The 13568-nt window shown below is 40.4% G+C and overlaps 3 protein-coding genes across 3 annotated transcripts in view; 2 read left to right on the top strand and 1 right to left on the bottom strand.

Annotated features, from left to right (window-relative positions):
* Nucleotides 1-6007, bottom strand: part of phactr3b (phosphatase and actin regulator 3b) — a 33299-nt gene extending 27292 nt beyond the window's left edge. The window contains exon 1 of the mRNA XM_068315527.1: nucleotides 5851-6007. Within this exon, the coding sequence (XP_068171628.1) occupies nucleotides 5851-5959 (109 nt within the window). The 5' untranslated portion in view covers nucleotides 5960-6007. The remainder of the gene's footprint in view (nucleotides 1-5850) is intronic.
* Nucleotides 6008-6796: 789 nt separating this feature from the next.
* acot8 (acyl-CoA thioesterase 8) lies at nucleotides 6797-10024 on the top strand. The gene is made up of 6 exons (XM_068315777.1): nucleotides 6797-7009; nucleotides 7806-7942; nucleotides 8140-8365; nucleotides 8592-8749; nucleotides 8995-9186; nucleotides 9595-10024. The coding sequence occupies exons 1-6, from the start codon at nucleotides 6807-6809 to the stop codon at nucleotides 9708-9710; spliced, it is 1032 nt and encodes a 343-aa protein (XP_068171878.1). The 5' UTR covers nucleotides 6797-6806; the 3' UTR covers nucleotides 9711-10024.
* Nucleotides 10025-10517: 493 nt separating this feature from the next.
* Nucleotides 10518-13376, top strand: ift52 (intraflagellar transport 52 homolog (Chlamydomonas)). Its single transcript, XM_068315765.1, has 12 exons — nucleotides 10518-10984; nucleotides 11062-11149; nucleotides 11279-11408; nucleotides 11491-11566; nucleotides 11685-11756; nucleotides 11852-11978; nucleotides 12063-12146; nucleotides 12227-12295; nucleotides 12378-12532; nucleotides 12613-12700; nucleotides 12807-12915; nucleotides 12999-13376. Exons 1-12 carry the CDS (start codon nucleotides 10866-10868, stop codon nucleotides 13202-13204), a joined length of 1323 nt encoding a protein of 440 aa, XP_068171866.1. The 5' UTR covers nucleotides 10518-10865; the 3' UTR covers nucleotides 13205-13376.
* Nucleotides 13377-13568: the final 192 nt, after the last annotated feature.

Genomic DNA, 13568 nt, shown 5'->3' with positions numbered 1-13568 from the left:
AAAGATTCCACTTTTGAAATGAGTCAAGATTAAAAAAAAACTCTTAAGGAGCTGCATTAGCTCCAAAAAATAGTAATATTTTAATATCCTCAGTTTTAATTGCAAAACATGCAAATTCTACCTCCATTCATCTCATTCTGAGTTCTGATTGGACATAAAGGGAACAGAAATCTTAAGCATATCTGGTTTAAGCTTCAAACTCATTCCTTTCTATAGTGCTGAGTAACTCCATCACACTGTAGGTCCATTTCCACTCTATTTGCAGCCTGACCTTGGACCAACCATGTGTTCCTATTGTGAGGTCAGCTGACTGCGGCTCCCTGTGACAGTGATGGCTTACCTCATTTGCGCTACACCTTTCCATCTGCCAAGCCGAGGGCTTCTGTGGCACATCCTCCCACAGATTCACTTCAGCAGCTCCTGACCTCACTTAGCAGCATTTTTTGGGGCCGATACGTCTAACATTAATCTTAGTGCTGTACAGGGCAACAGATTCTATGGTAATGTCTGGGGGGAATAAAAATCTTGACCGATATTCTGCGCCGTCATGGCCACCTGGAAATTCAATCACCTATTCAAAAATACTTGACAGATGCAATGCATTCTGGGATGCTTGAGTAAATGCAATATTAATGGTTAATTTTTGAATACACAGACCAAATACTGATTTCAAACTAAATTTGCCATCATACTTGAAATGAATGGTGCATTAGCCTGTGATTCTAAACTTTAACACTACATAAAGAGACAAAATTCTCATTTAGAGGAATGTAATGAGAACCGATGACTCAAACACACTCAGGAAACCCCTTCTCCTCTTGATTATTGACCTGAACATCCATCCAAGTGTTTCATTTCTGTTTCATGACCAAATGCCTGCAAAACAAACATCTTTCTATCAGCCTCAGCTGCACAGGGTTTCTTTTATTGTTTGTTTAGATGCATTTCCAACAGAGAAAAAGATTATATGAAAAAAATCTGCAGGCCTCTACATGCCTTTGAAGGATTAATGGACTTCAGATCTTCCTACATAATAATCTTTGGTTGGGAACTGTTTCATCATAAATGCATCATGACTTTTCGGGTGTCTAATCATGATTAATTGGTGCTCCAGGGTTCCCTAAAAGCCGCAGAGAACACCACAATCCATTTTTCAGATCTCTCCTGGCCTATGCCAACAAATTACTAAAGTTTTTGAACGAGCAAACATACAGAAGACTGCAAACAATCAAGGCAAAGAAACTGATGTCTTTCAGCGGCTTTGCTGACCTCTTATTTCATCACTGCATTTGCTGCAAAATGACACATGTGGCTGTTGAAAGATTTAGCCGGGGGGTGGAACATGCCCGTCGGAGTGAGCTGCCAGGTGCCAGGCCGGCTATTCTATCCGTTCAATCACAGTTGTGAATATGGAACGAGGCGAACTGGCTTCTGTATGGACTTCCTGATTAATAAAACATGAGGTACCCTGAACGAAATAAAAAGAATTCTAATCTCCGGGCCCTCTCTGCCTCCTTGAAGTGAATGTGAGGACTGAACTGGTGCCTGCCATTAGATGAGAGGTGTGTGTGTGTGTGTGTGTGTGTGTGTGTGTGTGTGTGTGTGTGTGTGTGTGTGTGTGTGTGTGTGTGTGTGTGTGTGTGTGTGTGTGTGTGTGTGTGTGTGTGTGTGTGTGTGTGTGTGGTGACAGCAGAGGAGTCCAGGGAGGAAGCCCTTCATGTTAGAGCAGCATGTCAGATTAGTCCAGCGGCTCGAAGGGCGGGATGAGGGAAGCGAGAGAGGACAGACTCCTGCAGGCTACATGCAGCACCAGGGACTTCAAACATTTCTATTAATGTGCATCGATAAAGATTCTCACAGGCGGATGCGACGATCTGAGCTCCAGCTACATGTTAATATCACCAGCATACCAATCCTGCTTCTGGACATCATCACAATGACATCGCAAATGCCAATTCATTTCTGAGATTTGGACAATGGTGACATAATATCTTTTCCTGTTTAATTTAAGCTACTTATTTGCAGTTTTTAATGCTTATGCACATTAGATACCTGGTGGAAAAAACATTTTCTCCATCATATATGAACAACAGGGAGTATTCACATCTTAAATTGCCTGTTGCCTGGGAAACGGACAAATGAAACAAGGTTTACAGGCCAGGTATTGGCTCTTGCCAGAAAAATGTCCTAAGGCCCACCCTCAATGTTGTTTCAACAAATAAGATCACTTCTCAAAATTACTTGAACCAATCAGATAATATCTCATTGTTTTTGTCATTTTGGAGGGCACAATGTTGGAAAATGCACTGATTACCAAAGTATTCTATTCTATTCTATTTTTGTTGTTTTTTCGTGTGTGGCTTTTTTAAAATACATTTTTATCAACATTTGGCGGTTTAGCTTGTTGCGTTCCTCCACATTAAAGTAATTATTATTATATGACTCGGGTGATAATAATAATAAAGTTGTTATGTATGGCTAATTGATAAAGAAACATAATAAGAAATGTTTGCTGCTTACAGAAAATACAGATCCTGATCCTTTTTGTCTGCTTGAAAATCTCCAACATTCTGTTTTCTCTAAGCAAAATCTGGACTTGCCCAACTTCTTATAAAATGTCTGGAAATATTTCTCCGTCTACCGTTTTGCTGCTGATTTTATCAGAACCTCTCAACAAAAAAAACACAAAAAACCCCAGCCGTGTCCTGTGAAACAATGCCAACCAGAATGGACTGCATTAAAATACCAAGGTTGTGATCCATAAAACCAAAAACAATAAAATGGAATGTGGGGGAAACTGCTGAGTCAGGTGATCATTTTCTGCCAGTTCATCGCTGCAAATGACCCCTTTCACATTAATTCATTCATTCACGGTTATTAATCTAACCTGATTGATTAGTGCAGCTAAAAATCCGATTCAAATCCATTAATTAAGCGTATCTTTAATGGTCATTAATTACTGCATGATAAAGCAACTCATGCGGATTCATCTCATTTAGGTGCATCTTTTCTAAAATCACACCTGTCTCCTCTGCCAGCAGTCATTCTGCCAACTTCAGTTTTGCAGGCAGGTAAAATAGCACTCTGCATCCGTGCCGTCTCTCGCCTGACGAGCATCCAACTTGGCTGCAGTTCGTCTGCCTGCATTCGAGTTCCACCTTTTGGACCGGAGTGTTTTGGCTGTACTTACTGTTCTGCATCATCTTCAACACAGCTAATGATGTAACCTGTATTTGCTGAACAAGGTGCTTTGCTTATCACCCAACTCCAAATGAAACCACAGAGTCCATTTAAAGAGATGTCAATCTGCAAGTGCAGTGTTTTGTTCTCGGTGTGCTGACGTGGTAAAGCAATGTCAAGGTGGTACATGTCAAATCAGAGTCCTCAAATCACTCTTCCAACTGTATATAGTGTCAAAATATGCAGCAAAAGAATCGGAGAGAATGACAAATTGTTTTACAGCTTTAGTTGCAGCCACAGAGAAAATTCTCGACTTTTTTTTCCCCGTGTCACGATGGAAGAAGTTCCCATTTGTACCCTGAGTCTAATCTTTTTTGCGGCGCTAATTCTCTGTGACATTGCCCAGCTGGATGCCATGATAATGCCACCCTAAAAGATTTGTCACTCCTCTTTTCTCCTCTGAAATATAGATGATTGCACGAGGATCAGAGTCACAGGGTACGAAAGGGTTAGCAACGAACACAGAGAGGATGGAGACGTTGGAGGAGGGTATAGTGCAGCATTGCCTATAATAAACCCTGTCTGCCTGATGCTGCACAGGACACGTCAGCTTTGGACCAAAATTGGCTTGGGCATCGTCTGAAATTAACAGTAGCTGCAAGAAAGGATGGGAGAGTCGGCCTTAAGAGTTACATGTATGTCAACACTGTTATGTAACCATAACAACCACACCAACGTGACGAGCTGCGGTATCGAAAACCGAGGATATGAACTCACCCGTATCCGCCGTTGGCAAGACAACTTTTCTGCAGTATTGCGTTGACCCTTGTAGCTAAATATAGCAGATCGTGTGAAATGCTCTGATGTTCAAAGAGGCTGTAACATCATGGAAATAGAGGTGCAGTGCATGATGTGCGCAACAGTACGAAGATTCTAAGCATCGTATGTGCACAATCACAATAAACCTGTGGATACTTTACACTGCAACACCGTGTTATGATTCCGTATCCGAGCCGGTGTTTGCACAGATGTCACAGCTTCTCTGTTCAACTCGTCACCTCTATTCTGCTGCCACGCCGTCACGCGGCCACCGGAACACAGGGGGGCGTGTGCGAGCGATGACAGCGAGCAAATGTTGACATCAAGGGCCGTGCAATTCACACCCGACAATTCATCGCTCAACCCTTGCATCAATAAGGGGCCGAACCGTGTATCGTTTCAGCATCAGCACTGCAATATACCCACAAGCAGCAGCCACACTGCCGGACGACCTGTACCCAAGTAAAGCAGGTAAACTCAGACACTTCATGTCACAACTTTTTCACCACCTGACATGAGGGATTCTCCTTTTCCATGACTGATCTATGGATTTATCACTCAAGTCTGTCAGTTCTGCAGGTATTAAAGTAAGAATTTATTTAAATAACAAGTAGATTCAACCGTGACACACGACACAGTTGAATCCCATATTTTTCACTGATATTTCCACCTGTTCCCTCCTTTTTTTTTGTCCACACCGGTGTCAGAATCCCATATGGTTTCATCTAAAGTGGAGGGGCGGCACTGGGTAGAGCGAGCTGTGGTAGTTTCAATGATTAATTGTCCATCTGTACTGAATAACACACAGAACACGTTGAAGAAATGCCAATGCACATAGATATGTAACAGTTTTTACCGTGTCGCTTTCTGCAAGCCTTGTTATCAATGCAGTGGCTTTAAAAACAGTATATCTCAGTAAATGTCTGCCCACTGGTTCCCAGTAGAGATGTGGAATCTCATCTCACAAATAACCACAATTCACACCCTAAGTGACATTTCACTTTGAATGGCTGGCTGCTGTACATCACCCAGTGTATTGAGAAAAAAAATAAAAAATAAAAAGACCTGTGAGTGGAGCAGACAAACACCATGTCGGTTCACAGTTGGACGGCCAAGTGCTGCCTCCTGCCATTTGGATCGCCATGGAAACAGCCAAATACACAACCAGCATTCTCATAAGCTTCAAGTCAAAATACTGCAGTTCATGTGAAAAGACAAGTTGTACATTCTGTACTCTGGTGGTACACAAATAATATTTCAAATATCACAAATAATAATAATAATTATAATAATAATAATAATAATAATAATAATAATAATAAAAACAGTCAGTAATTTTCTTCAGTGCATTAATGAAAATCAATGTGTTGTGGCAGATGAGTAGGTGATATGATGAGATATCCTACCAGCAATAATCATACGAGTCTGGAAATGACAAAATGAGAAAATCGATGCATGTTTGATGAAGGTAGAAACGAATCCAGCTGAAATAGACCTGACTGGTGTGAGGGAGGGAATCTCGTGTTGCATCAAAACGTCTTCATCGAATATAATATTGAAAATAACATTATTATAATAAGAGCAGTTTAACGCATCAGGCCCATAGCTGAGCAGTGAGTTCATGTAGGGGGGGGGGGTGTAAATGACGCACGTCGACAACACAACCTACGTTTGTTGCATACAAATTCAACGGGATCACCGCGGACGCGAAAGGGGCTGCAGGCGAGCCCCTTATGCCGTGATGCGCTTCCTATCCGGCCAACAGCGCCAAAAGCGCAAAGTCCTGAGCAAATGACAGATATCCAAAGCGCGTTCTGCGTCCCCCCCGCTCCTCTTTTTTTTTCTTCTCACCTGCTCTGTGCGCTTCACCCAAGCGAACCTCGGTGATGCTGCTCGGGTCACTCTGAGATCTCCCCCGCTGCAACACGCAATCCTCATCGAGTCCGTCCGATGATGCCATAATAAATAAAAAAGGAAAAATACACGCGTGAAAGGCGTAACCACCGTCAAGCCCGATGTCACTGGCATCAAGTGGCGGAGAAGCTTTAATGTGGATGGACTGCTGCAGCTGCAGCTCCTGGTCCCCGATATGGAGCAATGCATGGGAAACCCATTACGCGCTCAGCATCACGCCTCCTTCGGGTGCTGCTCGTAAACCAATTTTGAGCATATAAATAAAATTTTTTAAAAAAAATCTTGGTATATAATTATCCCAAACGCCCTTCGGGTTCGTAATGTATAATGAATCAACTATTAAACTTTTTCCCCAAAAGCTAAAATCTATACAGACACTTGGATCCAACTATGACGTACACTTTTAATACATTAGGCACAAAAATGAACCGCAAATATTTCTGGGTACTGTACACGATAGGTAATTAAATATATCCCACAGTCTGTGAAGGCAGCATGGGATTCATCTTCTGATTGGCAGTACAGTAAATGAGAACTTTCACGTCATATTTTCACTGAAGCACACTAGCATACATTTATTGCAATAAGTTTGTTGCTTGACTTTAAATGAGATATCACAAAAGCGGACATAAGGATACCTGTGAACGATACACGGACACGTGAATGTACGTTGTTGAATAATTTATTTTTAAAAATCCAAACTCAATCACGTTTTTGTACTTTTGTCAGAATAAAGCAAAATAAATTAATGAAGGTTCTGAAAAGAATAGATCCCATTTCATTCCAGAGGGGGGCAGCAGTGCAGTTTAGTACTCATCGGCTGCCGTAACGTCTTAAAGGGAACGAAGAAGAAGAAGTAGTACTAGATGTAGAAGAAGAAGAAGTTATCAAACATGGAGGAAAACGAAGCAGACGGAAGTGGTGGTGATGCTAAAATCCTAGTCGATGATAATGTTTATCCAGCGGGTTTCGTTTTGCCGAAACCGGCTGAAGATGAAGATTCCGAAACTCCTCCAGCACCATACGAGCAGGACCTGAGGAGCGTCCTGGTCACCAGCGTGTTGAACCTGGAGAAGCTGGACGTAGACCTGTACAGGTGCCTCACATTTATTACCTTACATAGAAAAAGTTTAATTTCACCACTTTCTTCTCTTGAATTTACCGTAATTCCCTTTGACAAACATACACTTCGAACATGCGACACTTTTTAGGTCTGTTTTAATACATCCCAGTTGCATTTGTGTCGTCATTGTTAAAATAAGAGTTTTAACTCTGGCTAATATTTTATTTGACTTAATTTGCATATATATATAAGCAGTTTGCTAAATATGACGCGTTGCAGATCATTTTCCTCTTATATCTAATGGTAATTTTCAGTTACTACTTGGATTCAGACACTGATATTCAACTGATGCCACAATCTGTTACCTCACTAGGATGTGAAAGGTTAATTTATTGCTGTAGCCTGAAACCACATTGGAAAAACAGTTTTCTCTGTTATTAGTGTAAAACTGTGTTTTCAAATTGGGATGAAAATACAGCACAGCTTTAATGGTTTTAGCAAAGTTGTCAAGTCATGAAATTGAAATGACACAGTTCTCACACCTAAAATAACATCTCACACATCTTTAGATGTCTGACATAACTTTTGTAAAATTCTGTATTTGCATTGCATCGTTGTCCACGTTTCCAATGTTATTGTATTTTTTACATTTTTCTTTTAAAAGCCTCCTGTTCATAGGTGTTTAAAGTTTGCATTTTGCTATGAGCCCTGATTGCATCAGGGTTCTCTACATGAATCAATGTTGTGTTTTTGTACAATAAAGAACAACGCCCATCATCTAATATGGTTGCATTCCATACATGAAAACTGTTGCTCTGTTTGTCTGTAGAGGAACGCACCACTGGGTGCCCCGGTCCCAGCGGCTCTTTGGGGGACAAATAGTCGGTCAGGCCCTTGTAGCTGCAGCCAAATCTGTCAGTGATAATCTATATGTCCATTCCCTTCACTGCTACTTTGTACGAGGAGGTAAGATCATTTCTGGTGTGACTGGAAAAGGAGACTTCAAATTTAATCCAAGTGATGATAATTCTGATCTTTGAAGGAGTCTCGTACACTCGTTGCAGTTTGAGTGGAATAAAATCATCTTCCAACAATTTCAAGTAGAATAACTTGATAAATAGGCTGCAGTCAGTTGTTCACGGCTGTCTATTTTGTATTTTCAGGGGATCCTAAGATTCCAGTCCTGTATCAGGTGGAGCGCACAAGGGATGGTCGCAGTTTCACCGTTCGTTCCGTGAAGGCGATCCAGCATGGACATCCCATCCTTATCTGCCAAGTGTCCTTCCACATGTTACAGGAGAGTCCGCTGCAGCATCAGTTCACCATGCCAGCGGTTCCTCAGCCGGAAGAACTTCTAAACGTAGAGGAGCTGATCCAACATTATCTTAGGTAATGTCATAGCAGAAGTACTATTTGGTATCATAATTACGAGTGCCATGTATGAAGATATGAAATAATTAAACTTGCTTCCGGTGGTTTCACTTTGTGGGTTTTAGCTGGGGAGAAGCTAAAAGAGTGTAGTCAGGTGCTGTTCCACCAGCACACACATAAATATATGCTGTGAGTCTGCATTGCCTTGACGTGATTTCTGTTGGGGTTTTTTTCTGTTTCATAGTAAACCAGATATCACGGAGAATTTAAAACGAGGTCTCAACAAACTGCTGGCTGATGATGTCCCCATAGAGATAAAGCCTGTCAACCCACCATTCTTTCACAGACGCAATGCTACTGAGCCGAAGCAAATGTTCTGGGTGCGAGCGAGAGGATATATTGGTAATATGCGTTTAATGCGCTGTATCACTTGCACTGCGTACATTACAGTTAGTAATTAAAATAATGAAATTTAATGCTGAAGCTGTGGATCTAGAAATCAGAATACAACATATAAAGAATAATAAAATGAGCTCATGGAGTTTTGATTTCCCAAAATATAAATTCAGCATTAACAAATTTTAAAATTTATCATGCAGTCTCAGTCAATTTTTGTGTGTGTTTTGTGTGTGTGTGTGTGTGTGTAGGTGAAGGCAGCATGAAGCTGCATTGTTGTGTTGCTGCTTATGTGTCTGACTATGCATTCCTGGGCACGGCGCTGCTGCCTTATTCCAACTATCGGTCCAGGTTTGTGGCCTCCTTAGATCACGCCATGTGGTTCCACAACACATTCCGCAGCGATGAGTGGATGCTGTACGAGTGTGAGAGCCCGTGGGCAGGTCAGTGTGTCAGACACTCTCTGTCTGCTCTGTAGCAATTGCTCCATTGACTACAAGAAGTTAAAAACTCACAGTCAACATTTGCATTTACTATCTTCTAAATGACAGTATCATTAAATTAACAGTTCTATAGAAAGGTTAAATGAAAATCAGAATGCAAAGCTCACTTGAACGTTACGTTACGTTTTTATAATCTTTATAATACAGTACAAGAAAAAATCTAATTGAGATTTTCAATTATTCTGGCCAAGACAGGCAAATTTTTCAATTCATTTGTATAAGTACAGCATTCAAATTATGTTGCTATCCTATTAGGTGTAGATGATTGTAACTGTGCCGTTGATGCTTTTAAACCTATGTACCTCATAGCCTGTACCGACCTAACATAGTTTTTTTTGTGTTCCACAGGGGGCAGCAGAGGACTGGTTCAAGGCCGACTGTGGCGAAGAGATGGGGTGTTGGCTGTCTCATGTTCTCAGGAGGGTGTCCTGAGAGTAACACCTGTTTTAAAATCCAAATTATAATTTAAAAATATATTTGTTTTATTTATATATGTAATTTAAGTAAGTTAAATTATTTCATCTTCAAACATGAAATTGTTAATAAACTAGTTTATGATCGTTTCATTAATGATTTTTAAAAAATGAATTTGCAAATTGTGCGAAATGTCAGAAATAGCACATGTGTCGAAAAAGATTGTTTCCAGGACAAGCTTGATTGTTTAAAATTGCTGTAACGTGACATAACATTTTGTGATATAATATGCTCTTGTGTAAAACTTCTATTTGAATGAATATTGCTAAGAAAAAAAGAGTAAGTTTGTATCTTTATTTCCTGGCTGTTATGCTGTAATCATGACTTGGGTTTTCTTTCCACATTAATTTTACCATTACTTATCAGTATAATTTATAACTTGATAATAATAATGTTGAAAAATACGCAAGTCACAGCAAAAGAACACATGTCGAGAAATCATCAGTTTATTCGTTTCAAGTCATGACCATAAAACCTGAAAATGTGTGACATCTTTGTTCAAACAAATGGGGAAGTAAGTTTAAAATCACAAAAAAAAAAACAACAACAGTGTGCAAACAATAAAAATTATCGTTATCGAATAAGTTTGTGTACCCAAACAAAGCGGAAAGATAGTTTGTTTACATATTAGACTCGGCCTGACACTTGCAAGGAACCGGAAGTGGTGTGTCCGTGCTGTATGTCGTCCGGGTGCAACACCATGGATTTACGTTCATTTAATAGAACTTTTTACAAAATTGACGTAATATTTTAATCTTTTCAGAAGCGTGAGCGATAAAACGTAAAATCCTTGTTAATATCTAAATTTTCACCTAATATATTGCCACGCTTCAGATAGATTGTTGTGAGGTTAGCGCCCGAGTTGCCACTGTCCTCCCATCATGCATCTGTGGTGAGAACGCTTAAGAGGTAACTTAGGAAACGAGAAACATTTGGATTTTGCGTAGCTTCGTTTAGGGGACTTAATCCTCCAAATGAGCTGCTGATGTCGCTTCCTTCCCGTCAAATAGATATAACAAAAACATCATATGTATGTTGGACGCTGATGGAACAGCGTTAGTTAGCAATTAGCCGCTAATACTTCAGAGCCACTAGTTACAAACTATTTCAAAGCGAATGAATGCAGAAAAGGATCCTGGTAAACGATGGAGAATGGACAGAACAACACGGTCGTTTTCAATTTCTCAAAAAGAGAGCTTTTTTCTGCAAATAACGGATTCAAATTTATGCAGAAAAGACTGAGAGCTCAATGGAAAATCCAAAGGTAAGGAAACACTCGTGACTTCATGAGGACTGACATGCAAAACAGCTTTAACATAGTTTGTTATCTCTGTCCTTCAGTATGAAAGAAGAGCTGTCTGTGGAGAGGCTAAAGAGTGTCAGGTTGTGGATTACTGCAGGGCCAAGGGAGAAGTTCACAGCATCAGAGGTGACCTATTAAAAGAAGATTTGGTAGAAATGACAAGCTTTACCATCCACATTAAAATCATCACCTCATTGCTTTTAAATTCTGCACCTATCGCTTGGTTTTTCTGACAGTTGTTCCTGATTTTTGCAGCTCGAGGTGCTGAAACACTACCTGAACGCAGGAGGAAACGTCCTGGTCATGCTTGGGGAAGGAGGAGAAAGTAAATATGACACCAATATCAACTTTCTCCTAGAGGAATTTGGAATAATGGTGAACAGTGGTACGTATTAGAAAATGCTCGAATCATCTCTGCAGTTCTATGGATTTTTTGGTGCAGTTGTTCAGAATTCTGTGTTCTGCAGATTCTGTTGCGAGGAATGTTTATTACAAATACTTCCATCCGAAGGAGGCCCTTGTGTCTGATGGTGTATTAAACAGGTTTGTGTTTACTTTTTACTCATTAAAAATCTTTATTCCATTATATTCGCATGCTTTTGCAATTTCAATACATTTCTTGTAAATTGGTAAAATTTGAAGCAAATTTCACCTTTTTTAGAGAGATGAGTCGGGCTGCTGGAAAAGTGGTCACAGGAATCATTGAAGAGGAAAACGGTGGAAATAACGCACAGTAAATGATTTATATTCTCAGTTTCTACATTAAATGTCGCAATTAATGGTGCAAATCAGGTTTGAATGCAAGCCTTTGTGTGCTGATTTGTGCAGGGCTCTTACATTTGTGTACCCATACGGCGCCACCCTGAGTGTGATGAAGCCTGCTGTGCCAGTTCTGTCATCTGGTTCGGTCTGCTTCCCCCTCAACAGGCCCGTCCTAGCCTTCCATCAAGGAAAGGTCAGACACACCTTGTCTTGTATTAATTGTCATTCCACATAGTGTTTGTGAATAGATGTTGAGTGATATTTTATGTGTTTGAAGGAATCTGGCAAACTAGCAGTGTTGGGTTCCTGTCACATGTTCAGTGATCAATACATGGACAAAGAGGAGAACAGTAAAATCATGGTGAGTCCAGTTTCTATTTAAATATGTCGGGTTATAAATGATAATTTATTCAGCTTTGTGTTTTAATTTTTGCTTTCCAGGATGTCGTTTTCCAGTGGCTCATGTCCGACAACATTCAGCTGAATCAGATTGATGCTGAAAATCCAGAAGTGAGAAAGAATACATGGAGAATCTATCACTACAGCTTACTTTTAAATGATCTGACATCCATCATGTCTTTATGTCCCCCAGATCACAGATTACACCATGTTACCAGACATGGGTTACCTGTCAGAACAGCTCCGAGTGTGCTTCCAGGAGGGGGAAGAAATCCCCAGAGATTTTACTTCTCTCTTTAATACATCGCTGTTCAATTTGTCAACAGACTCTTCCCTCCTAGTACACAGGTAAGAATGCAAAATGCACCTTTGTCTCATCACAAGTCTATATGTTGTAGTAGGAGAAGTTAATAAAGAGTTGTATGCAGTTCTTACAAGCAGCTTAATGTCAAAGACGAGCCGCTTCAGCTGATCATGCCACAGTTTGAGACGCCCCTGCCGCCGCTTCAGCCTGCCGTGAGTTTCAATCCTACGTTTGTGTCTCAATGTTGCTCAATCCTTACATGGGATTTCTTTGAGGGTGAAAGCTCTGAACCCCACACATGGTTGAATTGTCTTTCAGGTTTTCCCACCCGCATTAAGCGATTTGCCACCACCTATGCTTGACCTGTTCGATCTAGATGAAACATTCTCCTCTGAGGAAGTGCGTCTGGCACAGCTCACAAACAAATGTGGGTTTAGTCCTGTCTTATATAAAGTATTTACCTGCTTAATATATCCTTCATCGTAAAAACTTCTTTACTTACATTCCCAGGCACGGACGAGGATCTTGAATTCTATGTACGGAAATGTGGGGAAATTCTGGGGGTGACTCCGAAGCTGGATAAAGATCACAGGGAAGCAAAGCACATTTTGGAACATGTTTTCTTCCAGGTCGTCGAATTCAAGAAAATGGCCTTTTCCCCCTTGCAGGATCAGGATGTCGACGCAGAGGCGCAATTCACTCCATTAGAATCTTGAAATTTTCCACCATTGCCTTTTCAATATACAGTCTTATGGCTAAATATAGAATAGTCATTAGTAGATTGACTTCTGCCCCGTTAGATGGGTACTATTTTTGTAAGATATGCTGATGCAAATAGTAATTTATTTCAGTTTTAATAAACATTGAAAAAATAAGGAGTTTCGTGCATTTATCCCAAAACATTTCTCCCCAGGAAAAAACTTTCAGATACGTGCACATTTTTAACAGCATGCATTGATGATTGTTAAACTGAACACTTATCAAACAGTTTAAAAATCCAAGGTCATGCTTTGTCACATACAGCTGAGAAGTTCATGCATCTCAGATTTTTAAAAAAATTTCTCCATGGGTGGTTCAGAC

Source organism: Antennarius striatus, chromosome 5, assembly GCF_040054535.1.
Source record: "Antennarius striatus isolate MH-2024 chromosome 5, ASM4005453v1, whole genome shotgun sequence".
In the NCBI taxonomy this organism is placed as follows: Eukaryota; Metazoa; Chordata; class Actinopteri; order Lophiiformes; family Antennariidae; genus Antennarius; species Antennarius striatus.
This window is presented reverse-complemented; position numbering and strand designations above follow the sequence as displayed.

What these genes read in the sequence shown, in the direction of transcription:
- acot8 (XM_068315777.1), top strand. Translation starts at nt 6,807, where the DNA reads ATGGAGGAAAACGAAGCAGACGGAAGTGGTGGTGATGCTAAAATCCTA. An exon ending in CTGATCCAACATTATCTTAG is followed by an intron (nt 8,366 to 8,591) that starts GTAATGTCATAG and finishes TCTGTTTCATAG; the next exon opens with TAAACCAGATATCACGGAGA. An exon ending in GTGTGAGAGCCCGTGGGCAG is followed by an intron (nt 9,187 to 9,594) that starts GTCAGTGTGTCA and finishes TGTGTTCCACAG; the next exon opens with GGGGCAGCAGAGGACTGGTT.
- ift52 (XM_068315765.1), top strand. Translation starts at nt 10,866, where the DNA reads ATGGAGAATGGACAGAACAACACGGTCGTTTTCAATTTCTCAAAAAGA. An exon ending in AGAAGTTCACAGCATCAGAG is followed by an intron (nt 11,150 to 11,278) that starts GTGACCTATTAA and finishes TGATTTTTGCAG; the next exon opens with CTCGAGGTGCTGAAACACTA. An exon ending in TCTGATGGTGTATTAAACAG is followed by an intron (nt 11,567 to 11,684) that starts GTTTGTGTTTAC and finishes CACCTTTTTTAG; the next exon opens with AGAGATGAGTCGGGCTGCTG.